Source organism: Megascapheus bottae, chromosome 1 (genome assembly GCF_031878675.1).
Source record: "Megascapheus bottae isolate mThoBot1 chromosome 1, mThoBot2.hap1, whole genome shotgun sequence".
Lineage (NCBI taxonomy): Eukaryota > Metazoa > Chordata > Mammalia > Rodentia > Geomyidae > Megascapheus > Megascapheus bottae.
In genome coordinates, this window is record NC_143509.1 from 97,268,146 (window position 1) to 97,286,171 (window position 18,026).

Below are 18,026 nucleotides of genomic sequence, written 5' to 3' on the forward strand. Positions count from 1 at the left end.
TCCAAGTCTCGTAGTTCTGTGGATTACTGATGTAGGCCGGCTCAAAAGGGTGTTCATTGAGTTTGGATTATGCTTAATCACAGCCCTGTGGTCAGCTGTGTGCCAGCAAGGCAGCTCAGCTCCTGGGAGTTGGCTGCCTGTTGACTGCCTAACAGGTCGTAAGTCTTCTAGTAGAGTTTTGCTTATTATGCAGTCACCAGGCACAGCTCCAGGAAATGCAAGGCCTCCTAAGACCTTGGTCTGAAACTTAACACAGCTTTTTTTATTTTTTTTTTCAGTGTTAGGAATTGAACCCAAGGCCTTGTGCCCTGGACAAAGCCCTGCCAAATTCTAAACAATTATGTCAACCACCCAAAGCCAGAACACGTCACAAGGCCATTTCACATTCAAGGGATGGAGAAATACCCTTAAATACTTCATGTAAGAGACTTGAGAGGAGGGGATTTCTAGGGGAAGGGTGTGTCTAGGGTGAAAGGCTATATAGCCTTCTGGCCATTTACCACATAACCCGCTATGGCTTGGCTCTTGTTTGACTTGGCTGTTGCACATCCTAGGCGAGCACTTTGCCCTTGAGCTACATCCCAGCCCTATGGCTTGGATCTTTAAGTGTTTCTCAGAGGCCCCTGTATTTGCTGGAGGCTTCATCCCCAGTGTGAAACTTTTTGGTGGTGGTAGGGATTAAACTCCGTGCTTGGGCGCTGTCCCTGGCCTTTTTTGTTCAAGGCTAGTGCTCTACCACTTTGAGCCACAGTGTCATTTCTGGTTTTCTGGTGATTAACTGAAGATAAGAGTCTCATGGACTTTTCCTGCCAGGGATGGCTTTGAACCACAATCCTCAGAACTCAGCCCCCTGAATAGCTAGGATGTACTGGTGTGAGCCACCAGCGCCCAGCAGTAGTGAAACTTGGAAGAGGTGAGGTGAATCCTACGGTCTGTAGGGCACTGAAAGCTGGCTGTTGAAGGGGATCACAGGGCCTCACCCCTTTCTGCTCCCTCTCTCTTTTCCTCTCTATCCACCAGGTGAGCCACTTCGCTTTGCAACATTCTGCTTTGCCACATCCCTGAAAGCAAAGGGGCCCGCCAACAAGAAACTGAAACATCGGTAATGTGGACCAAAAACTTTTCCTCGGTGATTGTCTCAAGTATGTACTGTAGCGACAGAAATCTGATCCAAATGCATTGCTTGAGAGAATACAGCACTGGTTAGCAATACTTATTAAAGCTAAATCTATGGATGCCCTGCCTCCTCAAGTCTTCTTCAGGAGCAAATCAGTACTGATGGCCAAGAACTCACAAAGGGAAGTTCACAGCTGTTCTATGCAGAATGACTCAACCCATATGTTCAGCAATGAATAGGAGACTGGATCAATAAATTACAAGATATGCATATAATGCAAGACTATATAGAAACAAAAAGAATGAACAAATGACTGTGATGTGCAATACGTTGCCTGGAAGACTCCAGATACAAAAGATTTTTTATAAAGCTGGGCACTGGTGGGCTGGGAGTGTGGCCTAATGGTGGAATGCTTGTCTAGCATGCACAAAGCCCTGGGTTCAGTTCCTCAGAACCACATATACAGAATAAGCTGGAAGTGGTGCTGTGGCTCAAGTGGTAGAGCGCTAGTCTTGAGAAAGCCCAAGGACAGTACCCAGACCCTGAGCTCAAGCCCCAAGACTGGCAAAAAATAAATAAATAAAGGAAAAATAAGCTGGACACTGTGACTCGTGCCTGTAATCCTAGCTACTCAGGAGGCTACCTGAGCAGAAAAGTCCATGAGACTCTTATCTCCTATGAACTGCTCAGAACAAGCCAGAAGTGGTCTTGTGGCTCAAGTGGTAAAGTGCTAGCCTTGAGCAAAAGAAGCTCAGAGCCAGAGCCCAAGCCCTGAATTTAAGCCCAAGTAATGGCACACAGAAAAAAAAATAGATTCTTATATTAGGTTATATTGTATGATTATAGTGTGTTCAAATATAGACAAAACTATGATGACAGAAGCAGAATGACAGTTCTTTTTTGGGTGTGGATTAGAACTACACGGGGTCCGGGGTGCTAACCAGAAAAAAAAACAAAGGGGCCTGAGATATTGGAAATGAGGGAACATAAGAGCTGGCTTTGCCTTTCCACTGGGCCTTTCAGCTCTTCCCTTTGTTAGCCCAGCAGCTCACCCGACCCCTCCGGTCAACTGACCATGCAATACTTCCCTGGAGAGCGCCTTGACACAGCAGCCTGGCCAAAAGTCAGCAGGGCTCAAGCTAGTTGGGAAGATGGAAAGTCACACTGCCAGGGCCCAGCAGTGTAGACCTAGGAAGTAGGGGTATCAGGAGGGGGAAAATTGTAGACAAACACTGTGTTTTGGTTTCCTAACTCCCAAACCAAAGGCAAAATCCCAGGGCTCTTCTCCCGTTTAGTTCTACTCATTCCAACCTTCAGAATATTCCCCTTGATGGTGTGTGAGGTATTAGAAAAAGAGCGTGTAAGTTAGGGACAAGAAGACCCTCCTCACAATGTCAGCTCCGAGCTAGGTGGAGCCTTAGCCCTTATTCCCCAGGATTTCAGTCCTGTGGGATCTTGGCCCAGATGAACAAACTTTCAACATTGCCTGCTTGGTCTTAGGTAAAATCTGAGAGGTGTAATCAGTCAAAGCCATCGACTGCCCCGGATTTAATTCATTGGTGATGTGTACATAAGAAAGGTTACAACGTCAGGGCCAGGGTCGGCATCACTCAACTCTGTCTTCAGATATTGAATCTAGGCCAGGAATTGCTGGTTGCTTAAGAGCCCCCAGAATTGCCTCAATGAAAGCCAAGGGCATTCAGCTTTCAGAAGGATTGATAAACTTCTCATGTATGAAAGACAAAGTGATTTTCCTTTCTAGCTCTGTTGGGCAGCTGCCTTTGTGCCCATCCCTGGCCTTCTTCAGAGAGGCCACTCTTCTGCCAGTCAGTCCTGCCTTGCTTGGAGTTTTATCAAGAGCCTGGGAAGTCTCAGGCACATCCCCCTGACCTTCTTTCCAGCCAATCACTTGTGATTAGTGGGCAGGCCTTGTGTCTGGAGACCCACAGACACATCTGGGTGATTCCTACTGCATGCAGTTGAGCAACCTCATTCCAGGGCCTCCGCCCAGTGCCCAGCTCCAGATGTGAAGCTGCTGGCCAGGCGCTGGCTTCTACTGGCACAGTCATGGCCAACAGGACCAACGCCTCCGTCCCATACTACACCTACGAATACTACCTAGACTACCTGGACCTTCTTCCTGTGGACGAAAAGAAGCTAAAAGCCAACAAATGTAAGTCACAGCTGGGCAGGCCAGCTAGCCAGCGGGCTGCAACTACTGGGCACTCCTGGCTTTTTATTTATTCATTTTCTAGTTCTAGAAGATGTCACAGGTATACACAGTTATAAATGAGTGGGCCTTGCGGGGCAAATTGTTTGTAATCTTCTGAAATGTGTGTGAATTAGCCTGCCATAAAATGGAGCAGAATATACGTGTGTGTGTGTGTGTATGTGTGTGTGTGTGTGTGTGTGTGTGTGTGTGTGTATGTGCCTGTGCACATGCCAGTCTTACAGCTTGAATTTAGAGCCTGGGTGCTATGCCTGAGCATTGTTTTTTTTTGTTGTTGTTTTTGTTCTGCTTTTGTTTTTTGTTGGTCATGGGGCTTAAACTCTGGGCCTGGGCCTTGAGCTGAACTCTTCAGCTCACTGCCCTACCCCTGGAACCACAGCACCACTCCAGTTTTCTAGTGGTTAATTGGTGATAAGAGTCTCCTCATGTTCTTTAGTACCCAGGCTGGCTTTGAACTGTGATGCTCAGATCTCAGCCTCCTGAGTAGCTAGGATTATAAGTATGAGCCACTGTGCCCTGCCTTGAACATTATTTTGCTCAAGGCTAGCACTCTACTATTAGAGCCCCAGCTCTATGTCTAGGTTTTTGGTAGCTTATCGGTGATAAGAGCCTCACGGGACTAGGTTTGATCTGTGATCCTTAGATCTCAGCCTCCTAAGTAGCTAGAATTAGGTGCCCAGCTCAGAATATTCTTTTTTTTTTTTTTTTTTGCCAGTCTTGGGCTTGGGCTCGGGGCCTGAGCACTGTCCTTGGACTTTCTCAAGGCTAGAGCTCTACCACTTGAGCCTCAGCACCACTTCCAGCTTTTTTCCATGTATATGGTACCGAGGAATCGAACCCTGGTCTTGGTGCATCCTAGGCAAGCACTCAACCACTAGGCCAAACTCCCGGCCCTCAGAATATTCTTTTAGGACAGATTTTTCCCCCCCTCTGTTAATGCTATTTTATTTTTGTTTTTTACTAAAGCAGTTTCTTAACACTGATTTTTTACATTGTATTTCAAATGTCAAGTTTAATAAACAAGTATTCAAGAAAGGAATCTCTATGCAATCATTGGCACATAAATTAAAAAATGAAATTAAAATTAAGCTAAAAGTTTATATGACATAGATACATATCAATCTATTTATCAATGTCTATAGAATATATATCCCATTGTAGATTTATATGCCTATATAGTTCTATTTATATCTCCAAGCTCATGGCAATGACCTTGAGTATCTGAGTATTGGGTCATCGCTCTTGTACTGTTTGGATCTAATATCCACATATCAATGAGACCATGCACCTTTTGTTTCTTTGGGCTTGGCTTCTCTCAACAAGATTTGTTCTAGTTCCATTCATTTCCCAGTGAATGCCATTATTTTATGTTGTCTGGGGGCTATGTAGAATTCCATTGTATTTATGTACCACAGTTTTGGTATCCATTCATCTGTGGTGGGACATCTGGGTTGTTTCCATTGCTTGGTGATTGTGAATAGTGAATAGCAATCTGTGCAGGTGTAGCACAGATTTCTTTTAAGACAGAATTCTATTTGTTGGATGGATGGATTTCTTCCTATTGCAGCTTGTTTTTCCCACTGTATTTAGATTTAGGAACACTATTTATGCTCTCTACCTTCAAGATAATATAATTACACAACCGCCAACAGATGTTTCATATTTTCATGGTTTCAGGGAGATAAGCATAAGTTAACATCCATTGGCCCATCTACCTTCCGGTTCTTTTACGTCTCGGGTAACTTGGCTCTGATCAGCCAAGATAAGAACTCATCAAGGCTATGAGCCTGAGAAAACGGAGTCCTAGAATAGTGCTCTTGATAGAGGATCCCCACCCTCCGTCTATCTCACAAGAAGTCTATGGACATCTCTCACCACAATCACATAATAATGTCTACAGGAAGACAGATAAAGCAGGCTGCTAGGAGGGATGGAGAGCTTTTCCTATGGGAGGAAGATAGCCTGTCATTATCAACACAGTCTGGGCTCCCACAAACAAGCCTGTGGGTGCTAAAACAGTTCTGATATCCAGGATGACAGTTCTAGTTCTTGGAACAAAATGTTCTGAGTACTCAGGGTGAATGTTCAGCAAAAGAGAAAAAAAAAGAAAAACAAAACAAAATTCCTGTTATTTTCTTGAACTTTTTTTCCCCAAGAGAACATGATCGTGCAATTAGTACAGAAAAGGACTAATAACCCCTAGTCATGTGGATCTGAGGATATTAAATTTCACATATCCGAAGACAAGGGATTCCCTCGTTTCCTGCCCATCAAGGGAAAAGCAAGTGAGTGTGAGTCTGTGGAGGATCTCATCTGCTGTGAGAATGGTCCTCCATCTCCTCCTTTTTGACAAGACCTCATTAGGTAGCCTTGGCTGGCCTTGAACTCACAGTCCTCCTGCCTCAGCCTCCCAAGTGCAAACGTATGGTGACAGGCGTGCTCCATGCTGGTCTGCCCCAAGGCTGTTCCTTTGGAATAGAACTTGGGCGTCAAAGAGAGCTGATGTCTGCAGAAAGCCCAAACCACATTTCCCCAACATAGGCTATCTTAGACCTGGAAAGTCATCACAGGAACTGTAACTCTGAGAGTGGAAAGAGTGGAACAGTACATCACATCCACTCTCACTGTGTTCCTCTGAGGAAAAATCCTCATTTTTCTTCTTTTACTGAAGGATCACCCCTAAGTGCTGGGAGATCCCATTCTCATTCAAGAAAAACTGAGGTTAGAGGGGTCTTGATGTGGGTACTTGTGGCTCATGCTTATAATCCTAGTACTTGGGAGGCTAAATACTGGAAGATTGGGGTTTAAGGCCTGTCTGGGGTGAAAAGTCCAAGACACAGTCCACCAGCAAAAAGTTCACTAGCAAAAGTAAGAGTGGAGGCGTGGCTCCAGAGCACTGGCTGAGCAAGTGCGAAGCCCTGAATTCACACCCCTGTACTAGCACATATTCACTTACATATATACACACAAACATGCATACATACATGTAGACATATTTACACATGCATATATATATGCACACATACATACAAGATGTCATTGAACTTTGAACCCAGAGACTAAGCGGAGAGGGACTTTGCTCGTCCTTCAACACACTGCAATATAACAACCATACACCACATGGCATAACTGGGAGAAGATTTCAATACAGGAGGTTGTGAGTAGGTTACATTCAGATACTATGGCATTTTATATATGGGATTTGAGTCCATCATGAGGTTCTGGAATCCAAGAGCTATGGGCTCTGCAGCCTGAGATGCCAGTTTTCTAGTCTAGAGCTCCGCCTCCCTCTCCGCTTAGTCATAAATCTCCAACACCCACTCATTCCTTTGGTTGCTTGTTCATTTGTTGTTGTTGTTGTTTACCCATGCGTGTGTGTGTGTGTGTGTGTGTATGTGTGTGTGTGTGTGTGTGTGTGTATAGTATAAATACAACACAAAGCCTTTCTCTGCTAAAACAAGATGAGGCCTATGACCTGGCCAGCAGAAGATGTTTTACTAAGTCCTAGCTTGTGTAACCTCTTTTGGTCTGCCCAGCCTCTCCCGGTTTGGGCATCTTGTCCCAAGGACATCCACTTGCTCTGCATTCAGTGAAGATCTGCATTAAGAACTTGAGACTTTGTGCTCACAGCCACAAAAGCAAGAAGCAACCTGGCCACAGCTCCCGACCTGCAGCCTCAGAGAAGAGAGCCCTGACCTGTCAGGGGCTACCCAGGACCCCAAGACCAGGTTTACTGTGTTTCCTGGTTCTTTCCTGACACCTTGTACCTGAGTGACTAAACTCCCTACTTAAAGGCCAGGAGCATGGCCTAGTGGTAAAGTGCTTGCCTACCATGCAGGAACACTCAGGTTCCATTCCTTGGTACCACATACACAGAAAAAGCCAGAAGTGGTGCTGTGGCTCAAGTGGTAGAGTGCTAGCCTTGAAGAATGCTCATGGACAGTGCTCAGGCCCTGAGTCCAAGCCCCAGGAGTGGCAAAAAAATAAAATAAAACTAACCTCCCTACTTCATGGTGTGGGTATGCTGGTCACAGGAGGCCTCACATCCTCCTCCAGGTCTCTCTCAGGGATCTAAGGCTGCTCCCATTGGTGGCCATTCACCAAAGGTCTCTGGTGATGGTTCCTCTCTCTGGCCTGCAGGAAAGGAAACTGATCCTCAGGACTCTCTCCAAGCAGTAGAACAACCAGGAACTGATTTATGAGGAGGCACATTCACAGTTACCCCTCAACAGACATCACCTTAAACTGCTCTGGACCAAAGCTACTTTCTGGCTGCCCTGTTTCTTCCCAATAGTCTCAGCTAAGAGCTGGAAGCACAGGCATGGCTCTGGTTCCACAATGCTGGGGGCTCCCTATTCCCTGAGCTCTTGCTCAGCGTCACTATCAAGTCAACATGGAGACTATTCTGTTCCTCCCGCAGATTCCATCGTCATTGCATTTTGGGTGAGCCTGGCTGCTTTTGTGGTGCTCCTCTTCCTCATCCTGCTCTACATGTCCTGGTCAGGCACGCTGCAGCTGAGGTGAGTAGGAAGGAGGATAGTTGGGCAACTCAAATACTGAAGAGGAGGAATTAAAACAACCATGAGAGTGCTGTTGTGGCTCAAAGTGGTAGAGCACTAGCCTTGAATGGAAGCACTCAGGGACAGTGCTCGGGCTGAGTTCAAGCCTTCAAGCCCCACAGGTGATACAAAAAAACCCAAAAAAGACAAAATAAAACAAAAAAAATAAACATGTACCGATTTGTGCTACATCATGAATATCACGGAGTCATATGCCATGTAACACTGTGACACCACCGGTGAACCATGTACATGGTTGTCCCTTATGGTTTCCTGACTGCCTCAAAAATCTTGTGCTGAGCTGAGTGCTGGTGGCTCACACCTGTAATCCTAGCTACTCAGGAGGCTGAGATCTGAGGATCACGGTTTAAAGCCAGCCCAGGCAGGAAAGTTCCTAAGATTTTATCTTCAATTAACTTGTAAAAAGCTACAAGTGGAGCTGTAGCTCTAGTGGTAAACCACTAGCCTTGAGTAAAAAAAGCTAAGGGACAGTGCCCATGCCCTGAGTTCATGGCACAAAAAAGCAAAGGAAAAAAAGGCTCAAATGACTCTGTCATTTGTGCTGCCAGCCATCTCACCAGGAATAGGAGACCCTCACTTGGATATCAAAAGCTGTTGTCTCTTATTGAATGCCTGCCTCAGTGCATTCAATGGTTCAACAGAAGGTAAAACTGAAGAGTTTGAAGTAGTCATTAAAACTGAGTGCATTGCATGGCAACTTTCTCACTGTACCCTCTGGTTTATGAGTCTCCGCTGCTGATGCTGCTGCCGCCGCTGCCCTAAAGACCTCTCCCAAGAGAATTTGGACTGCCATGGCTGACCAACTGACTCCATGAAGGGCCACCCAAAGGCTGGACATTGCCCAAGGAAATGGGTGGCCTGGCAGAAGAGCCAAGGCCCATCTATCAGCTAGTCTTTTTGATCTGGAATGAGATACTGAGAGATGGGCCAGGAGATGGTCTGGCTGGTCTAGGACCAGGACTGACGGGGTGACACTGTGAGCCATTATCTAGAAACCCTTGGGAAATGGAAACCTCAGAAAACCATCGGAAGGTAGTCAGCTAAGAGTGAGACACTCCCTAGAGGAGAGACGAGGGGCCTCAGAACAAAGGACAGCCCCTAAACCTGACAGGGTGCCAGGTCACTTCCCAGGAAATGAGGCAGCTGCCAGGTCTGATCTCCAGCCTCCACCTCCTGTCTCGGTTCATTCACAGGCCAACAATCTCTTCCAAAGTACCACTAGGGTGTAAAAGGGCCACGCATGGTGACTAACAAATTTCAATGTGGTTACAATACACTGTGAATGGAAAATATGGGAAGGGAGCCCACAGGGGCCTAGGGCTCCCCTTCCTCTTTGATGCCCCCAGCACCTCGGGATAGGAGAATCTGAGGCTCATGGTACAAACAAACCAAACTCACTCATGAAGGTGGCTTCCATCCCCTGGAGATGGACTTTGGAGCAAGGCCTTTCCCTGACCAACATGCACTTTACCCTCGATTTCCCAACAGTGGAGCCCTTTATGAGCTGGGCTGATCCTCCTCTGGGCTGACCCTCCAGGAAGGCTCTCTGGGAAGGTGTGGGGAGCTGACAGGAGATGACAGAGGGACTCTTCTTCAACCAGTTCCTTTAACGCATGTCTTCCATTTCCTGGGTCTACAGGAATGATCCCCAGAACCACCAAACCTGCTCATGGTCTCACAGACTCAACCTCCCCTCCTGTATCCGGAATACTTTCCAGGGGACACCAGAGGAGCCCCGAAGTGAGACTGATGCTGGCCAGTGACTATAGCAGAATCCCTTGGCCTCACCTCCCGTGGTCCCCACTGCTCTCCTTGGGGTCCAGGCCCTGGATGAGGGGTCACAAGGCACAGCTGAAGTCAGAACCAAGCCCAGGGTGGCTGAGCTTGGAGACAGAACTGACATCAGCATAGCAGTCTTGACTGAGAGAACTGGTGAAATCAAAGCAACCGGGGATACAGGCTGAAGAAAATGTGACCATGCCAAAAACAACTCAACAAGGAGACACGCCACATGCCTTGAGCAAAGGCATGCCAATGGCTCGTAGAAAAGTTGTCTCAGATGTGGCTGCTTTTATTTAGCATGCTTCAAACCTGCTTACTTATGCTGATGTTTGCTTTGAGACAGGATGGTAGATAAATTACCCATACATTAAAAATAAGTATTTACTCACCTTTACCTTTCTGCTCAACTGTTCTGTACAATCATCCCCCTGGCCTGGAGGAGAGAGAAGGCAGCACAGTAGGGCCTTGAAAAGCCTCAAGAACCACCACCAGCTTTCCAGGGCAGGCAGTGATGAGTTGCATTTAGAATATAGCAGTTTTTCTTTTTTCACCACTAAAGGACAGACTATTTATGATATCCATCACATTCCTTTTATTTTGTCAATCCTGGGACTTGAACTCAGGCCTCAGGCACTGTCCTTGAGCTTATTTTGCTCAAAGCTAGCACTCTACCTCTTGAGCCACAGCACTACTTCCATTTTTCTATTTATGTGGTACTGAGGAATTGAACCCAGGGCTGCATGCATGCTAGGCAAGCCCTCTACCACTAGGCCACATTCTCAGCCGACATCCTGTGTTGACATTACTCAGCAACAATACCTACTAACATAAAATCATTGTTTTGCTCAAGGCTGGTGCTCTACTACTGAGCCACAACTCCATTTCCATACTTTTGCTGGTTAATAGGAAATAAACAAATCTCTTGGATTTTTCTGACTGGACTGGCGTGGAACCTCAATCCTCAGATTTCAGTCTTTTGTGCAGCGAGGATTACAGGCATGAACCACGAGTGCCCAGGTAGCATACGATCCTTAAAAGTCAAGTTCTCACGTCTATAGAATAGAAAAAATAGACTACTAACATGAAGGAAAGCAAAATACTAAGGCTTTACAAAACTATACATTTATTACCAATGTATTATAAAATTCAAATCTCCTCTGATATACAACTTAATAATACAGACTGTCTTCTCGAAGCAGACATCAGGCCATATTATACTTTAAGGAGCTGGCCCTTGGATTTGATAAGACATTCAGCAAACTGGTGGGAATTTATTCATTCAGAGGCATACATAAAATATTGTTATGGCTTCTTAAAAACTTCAGATATGGCCTGGGAGTGTGGCCTAGTGGAAGAATGCTTGTCTAGCACGCACAAAGCCCTGAGTTTGATTCCTCAGTACCACAGACACAAAAAAAGCCAGAAGTGGTGCTATGGCTCAAGTGGTAGAGCACTAGCCTTGAGAAAGCCCAAGGGCAGTGCCCAGGCCCTGAGTTCAAGCCCCAACAAACGAATTTCAGATGTTTCTCTTTATGCTCATCAAAAAATACAGGGGACTTTTTCTCCCTATATTTTGGCTTTAATGTCGTGACTCTGTTCTGAACCCATAAGATTCTTCAGCTTGAGGAATCCCCCTGCTAGGAAGTCCAACTGGAGAAGAGGGTCTTGCCTCCCTGAACTCCTTCATGGGTTTGAGATCCAGAAGCACCCAGTGTTTATAGCTCTGACTACCTGATACAGTCCCTTGAGCTTAACTGCCATATTTATTTTAGAATTTATTGCTGGTACTAGGGCTTGAACTCAGTATTAGCGCACTATCACTCAAGGGTGGTACTCTACCACTTGAGCCACAGCTCTACTTCTGGCTATTTGCTGGATAGTTGGAAAGAAGAATCTCATAGACTTTCCTGTCCAGGTTGGTGGCAAACCAAGATCCTTAGATCTGCTCAAGCAGATAGGATTACAGGCCTGCGCCACTGGTGCCCAACTTGGTTCCTTGAGCTTATTAGTTGCTGATCAGTTAGTTACAGTCCTTTCAACCCTTCTTGTTGGAAAACACAATGCACTGAACTGGTCGATTTACATCTTCCCTGAAAACTCTGTCTCAGCCGAACTTCTAGACCTGGTGCCCGGGTGTGAAGCAAGGCGTGAAGTGGCAGGATGTGCAGGGCATCAAGCCTCTGAGGCTGAGGCAGCAAGGTCCTTGCACAGAACAACGATGGCCTCCTCATCACCTGGTGTGTCTTCGGCAGCCTCACAGACCATGTGGATGTGGGCTAAGAGGGTGTCCGGCTGAAGGGCCTCCAGCCAGATGTCCTTCACGTACAGAGACACCAGGAAGGCTGCAGAGGCTGAGGAAGACAGACAAGGCTGTTACGATGCGCTCCCACCCTGTCCACAGACACCCTGGCTTTGTAAGTAGCCAGGAGACCCCCATGCCTGTGCCATCTCCACGAGTGCCTATGGCTAAGAACACCAACTAGCTCTGCTGCCTTAACTTTGATGTCAAACTTCTCATTCACTTAACAACATAGCTGCCTTTGGCTGGACTATGCAAATCTTAACTAAGAAGAGACTGCGTGTCAGGTCCCTCAGGCCTAGAGGCTGCACTCAACATCCAGCTCATTCACGTGTCCCAACAGTATGGGGAAGAAATGAAAGGCCTCGCAGGCTCTCACTCCACTCCCTGACTACAGCCAGACATCAGCAGGTCACCCGCTGCTCTCAGGTGAGTTCACCTGTTCTGCTGGCTGGTCTACCCCTCCCTATCCCACACCATACTCGCCTCCCCAGGTCTCTTCTCTCCATTAAAGCCAGCACCATTCACCCCTTGCTCCTGCACTTCTCAGGTGCCTCAGGGCACCTCAAGGGACTCTGTGGTCCCAAGGGGCCTTTTTCCAAAACACGATCCTACAGGTGAGGCGTACTTCCTCTTCCTTGCACTCACTGCCAAAAGGCATACCTGGCAACCCCAGAATGATGGCAAGGCCCACCACACTGGAGGAGGCTGGCAGAGCCTCGGTGTGCGAAGGAACAGGTTTCTCCTACCCCATCACCCAGACATTTCTGGAGCTTTTGTACCTCGCGTGGCTTCATCCTTCTCATTCAGAGAAGCAGTGCACAGGGCCTCCATGGCCTGGTGGAAGGGGCTCCCCGCGCGGCCCTGGACCGTCAGCAGCTGCAACATGATGGTATTGAACAGGCAGGCCACATCCTGAGCAGGCCCTGCCAGCCCCTCAGCACTGCACAGGTGATAATACAGCCTGAACAGGCTGCTTCTCACAGCACTGTCCTCAAGGAGGTCAGCCACCATCACTGGGTGCGGCAAAATGTGGCTCTTGAGCCAGCCAAGGAGCCTAGCAGCCTCTGTCCTGCTGAGTGGGCACCTGGCCACCGAGCGAAGCACCCAGCTGACCACTAGGGAGGCAGCAGCGTGCGCAGGGCTTGGTGCTTCCCTCTGGGGGCTGGCCCAGGCCGTGGGGTCTTCAGTGGAAGCAGGGAGCACAGGCTCCCAGTGGGTCAGGATGGACCTCAAGAGGGCCCTGCATGTCATCAAGCCAGATGCACCCAGCTCAGGGCTGGCCATCTCTTCGGCCTCCACAGGCCTCTTCTTGCGGGCCCGTGGGCCTCTGGCTCGGGATGGCACAGCGGGCCGGTTCTTATCCTTAAGCATTTCTGTTAAACACAGGGAAAAAAGGCAAAAGACAGTGAGTCTAGCGTCTCCCATGTCCACACGGGCTCTTCTAAAAAGGAGGGGCAGCTCCTAGACCCTGGGCACCCTGTATGGTTCCAAGAGACTCTCTGCTACTCACAACACTGGCACGAAATCCTCTGCAACTGTTCCTGTATGTAGGAGGGGGCTGAGGGGCTTGAGACCAGAATTTGACACAAGTCTGGGTAATATAGACAGACATCCCCCCTCTCCACACGCGCGTGCGCGTACACACACACACACACACACACACACACACACACACACGCATGTGTGCACGCACATCTGGCTCTAATCTGTGCTTCTGATATCATAGTATAGATGAAGTGGGAACAAGCAGCTCTTAGCCATGTCCTACCCCCATTACAGGTGAGCACTGTGATACGTGTTACATGTGCCCCCAAAGCTCACATGTTCAAGGCCCGATCTACTGGGAAGTGGCTGGATCAAGAGGTCCAGGCTGCTCACATCTGTAACCCTCACTACTCAGGAGGCTGAGATCTGAGGACTGCAGTTTGAAGCCAGCCCAGGCAGGAAAGTCCAGGCAACTCTTGTCTCCAATTAAAAGGCAAAAAACCCCACAAAAAGTGGAGCTGTGAGTCAAGTGGCAGAGTGCCAGCCTGGAGTGAAAACACTCACGGTTCGTGGGAAGTGGTAAACCTTTAGATGGGGCTGTGGTGAGGGTGAAGGGGGGGCTTCTTGCCCCAAGCTGCCTTCTCAGTCTGCCTGGTGCTCATGAGGCGGCGGCTATTCTACTCTGGCTTCCCCCCACATGACCTTCTGCAAGTGACCACGGGCTAAACCTCTGAAAGCATGAGGTGAGGTAAATCTTTCCTTCTATAGATAGCGTAAATGACCTTAACCTAAAAGTGCAGAGCCACTAAGAGCAGGGTTGCTTCCAAACCCAGGCCTCCCCACTTTGCTCTCTACGCCCCACGGCGTTGGAAATGGTGACTGCTGTGGGTGGGCTCCGGTGGTTCTGACACTTACTCATCAGGTCCCTGGCTTGGCACTTCTCGATGACTGCCCTCAGGTCTTCTTGGAGCTTGAGGTCTCTTTCAATGAGACTCCACTTGTGCAAGAGGACCAGCACATCCTTGGTGGAAAGCACCGTCTCGTTCACAGTGAAGCGGCCCATATCCTTAAAGGCCCTCAGGACAGAGGCCCGGTACCTCAGCACGGACTCAAGTGTCTCAAAGAAGCTGGTCAGCTGGGCAGAGCCCAAGGTGGGCCTGTTGGGAAGCCCATGTTACAGATTAAGCAAAAGATGCCCCTGTCCTGGTGGCCCAGAACTAGAGTGGTCTGTAGACATCACACAGTCCATCCAGAACCAGGCTTCCCCTACAATAGCCAGCTAACATGGACCCAGGACACAGAAGAGGAAAAAGAGCCATTTCTCTCCCGAGGAAGAGAAATCTCTCTGCAACCTTGGCTAAATGGGATAGCCAAGCAGAAGGCTCGATGGTCAGGCTCCAGGAGCCACACTGAATTCTACTCTAGACATGCTCTTTCCTGTCCATCCAGGGACTGGCCCAGGAAGGCCCTGGGGCAGCAATGGTTCCATGGGCAAAGCCTGACTGATAGCCAGTGGGAAGAAAATAGATCTACCTGAATTTCAAGAAATGTACAACACAGTAACAACTGGCCCACATGAGGCTAAAAATGAAGCTATTAATTCTGACAATACCAAAGACAGATATCTCAGGTCAGCAGACTCTTAAACTGGAACAATTTGAAACAACATATTCTATTCTTTATTTTTTTGTAGGTTCTGGGGCTTGAACTCAGGGTCTGGGTACTTTCCCCCGAGCTTCTCAAACTCAAAACCACTTGGGCCACAGACCAATTCTAAAGTCTCAAGGGCTTTCCAGTCCAGCTGGATTTACTTCAGATCTCAGCCTCCTGAGTAGCTGGGATTGACAAGTCAACCACCAGTACCCAGCTTTTCTTATTATTTATTATTATTATTTTTGTCAGTCATGGGGCTTGAACTCTGGGTCTGGATACTGTTCCTGAGCTCTTCAGCTCAAGGCTACTGCCTTACCTCTTGAGCCACAGCGCCACTTCCAGTTTTCTGGAGGTTAAGTAGAGATAAGAGTCTCATAGACTCTGGGCCCTCACTGGCTTTGAATCGTGATCCTCAGATCTCAGCCTCCTCAGTAGCTAGGATTACAGGTGTGAGCCACCTTGCCTGGCTGTTACTACTATTTCTACTTTAACTTTTTTTTTTTTAATCTCCTTAGTCTCAGCCCATTGGCTCATTCCTATAATCGCAGCTACTCAGGAGGCAAAGATCAAGAGGACGGAGCTTTGATAGTAGCTTGGACAAAAAGCTGGCTAGAATCCCATCTGCCAACAATCTGCACATGTTGGTGCATGCTGTGACTCCAGCTACCTCGGGGGTACAGGAAGGAGGACTCTGTTCCAAGGAGGCCAGAGAGAGAAAAAGGCAAAACCCTACTAAAGTGACGTTGCTCAAGTGGAGAGCCCTGGGCTAGCTGGCATGAGGCCCTTAGTGGAAACCCCACTAGAGCGCCACACACTTGCCATGAACCTTCTGGTATGTGAGCATATACCAGCTCCCACTGGAAATAGGGCAGCATACAACACAGTTTTCTGGATTTTGAAGGAAAAACTCAGAAGCTTGATTCCAAAGGAGAAGATAAAACTTTTTGGCAAGAAAGTCCTCCAGACTCTTATCTCTAGCCAGTAAATAGCTGAAACTGGAGCTGTGGCTCAAGGGAGAGAGCAGCAGCCTTGAGTGAAAAAGTGAAGGGACAGCCCCAGACCCTCAGTTCAAGCCCTAGTACTGAGCCAAAAAGAAAAGAAAGTAAGAAAATATTATTACAGGGACTGGCAGTTTGGCCTAGTGGTAGAGTGCTTGCCTAGCATGCATGAAGATCCAGGTTCAATCCCTCGGTACCACATACATAGAAAAAAGCCGGAAGTGGTGCTGAGGCTCAAGTGGTAGAGCTCTGGCTTTGAGAAAGTCCAAGGACAGTGCTCAGACCCTGAGCTCAAGCCCAGGACTGGCAAAAAAAGAAAAAAAGAAAATATTACCACAAACAGGGACACATGAGTATTCACAGGCTAGCAAAGGCAGAGGGGACAACTCGGGAATAACCAGTCTTAGTTAAGGCCATAGAAAATGTGCTCTGTGAAACTTCATTTCAGGCAGGGTTTAGATCAAAACATACAGATATGTAGCTTATTGGCTAAAAACGACCTGGCATAATGCATATGGCATTATAAAAAATGTGTTAATTTCTCAGCACCCTGATGATAGAAAGTGGAAATAGAAAGGCCAAAACAGTTCTGAGGTCAACCGTGTCTGACACCCTCACTCTAGCCTGGTGTACACAGTCTACAACTCTGAGCCTGCCTGGGGGGCTCTGCACAGGTGACAGAAAGGAACTCACAAGCAGCACTGGCCATTAGTCTCGGGGGCACAGCAGAGGACCCTGGGAAGGACAGGCTCACCTCAGGTGCTTCGTGAGCGCAATGAAGACATAGAGGAACTCGCTGACCAGGTGCAAGGCGAGGAGCTTGCGGGGCTTCTGGCCAGGCTGGCAGGGTAGCGGGCTCTCCTCCTCTGCTCCTTTGTCTCCCAGGTTGGTCACCCACAGTGTGTGTAGCAAGGAGATCACATTAGAAAGCAGCTGAGTCTCCAGAAACCTGGAACCAAGCACAGCAGACATCAACTCTGCTACACCCTCTCCTGTCTGTGGAGGTGTGGGGACATACCAAGAGGCAGATGGGACACGTGAGGGCCTACCTAACAGCTCTCCTAATCCCCTTGCTGATCATCCTGCCTCACCCCAAATTACATCCTTTGAGTAAAAACACAGACATTGTCCAAATGTAGCCCTGACACAGGACCAAAGGCCTGTCCTCTAGTCTTCCAGGATAGCAAAAGCTGTCCTGTTTATGGTATTAACTAGAATGGTAAGACAGGGAGAGACAGGGACAGACAACTGGCCAGTCATGTCTTCTGAAAATCTAAGAGTCTTATGATTGATGTCTCAAGACAGGTTGAGATACCATCTCTTTTCAGAAGAACTTAAAAGAAAAGATTTTAAGGCTGGGCGCTGGTGGCTCACACCTGTAATCCTAGCTATTCAGGAGGCTGAGATATAAGGATCATGGTTTAAAGCTGGCCAGGCAGGAAAGTCTGTGAGACTATTAACCAACAAAAGGCCAGAAATAGAGCTGTGACTCAAGTGGTAGAATGTTATTCTTGAGTAAACAGCTCAGGTCAGAGCCTAGGCCCAGAAAAACGACGACGACGACGACGACGACGACGACGACGACGACGACGACGACGACGACGACGACGACGACGACGACGACGAGGAGGAGGAGGAGGAGGAGGAGGAGGAGGAGGAGGAGGAGGAGGAGGAGGAGGAGGAGGAAAAAGAAGAAGAGGAGGAGGAGGAGGAAGAGGAAGAAAGAAATCTTTTAAGAGCCAGGTACTAGTGGGTAATCTTAGCTACTCAAGAGGCCAAGGTCTAGGGACTGTGGTTCAAAGCCAGCCCAGACAGAAAATTCTGCGAGACTCTTAGCTCCAATTAACCAGCAATATTCACAAGTGGAGTTGTGACTCAA

The 18,026-nt window shown here is 47.9% G+C and overlaps 2 protein-coding genes across 2 annotated transcripts in view; one reads left to right on the forward strand and one right to left on the reverse strand.

The window, feature by feature from the left end:
• Positions 1–3,078: 3,078 nt before the first annotated feature.
• On the forward strand, positions 3,079–9,783 carry Mrap (melanocortin 2 receptor accessory protein). The gene is made up of 3 exons (XM_090348625.1): positions 3,079–3,290; positions 7,768–7,867; positions 9,567–9,783. The coding sequence occupies exons 1-3, from the start codon at positions 3,185–3,187 to the stop codon at positions 9,688–9,690; spliced, it is 330 nt and encodes a 109-aa protein (XP_090204751.1). The 5' UTR covers positions 3,079–3,184; the 3' UTR covers positions 9,691–9,783.
• A 1,438-nt stretch (positions 9,784–11,221) lies between these two features.
• Positions 11,222–18,026, reverse strand: part of Urb1 (URB1 ribosome biogenesis factor) — a 63,122-nt gene continuing 56,317 nt past the window's right edge. The window contains exons 36-39 of the mRNA XM_090348636.1: positions 16,902–17,096; positions 14,412–14,653; positions 12,791–13,384; positions 11,222–12,060 (exon numbers count right to left, since the gene is read on the reverse strand). Of these exons, the coding sequence (XP_090204762.1) occupies positions 11,882–12,060; positions 12,791–13,384; positions 14,412–14,653; positions 16,902–17,096 (1,210 nt within the window). The 3' untranslated portion in view covers positions 11,222–11,881. The remainder of the gene's footprint in view (positions 12,061–12,790; positions 13,385–14,411; positions 14,654–16,901; positions 17,097–18,026) is intronic.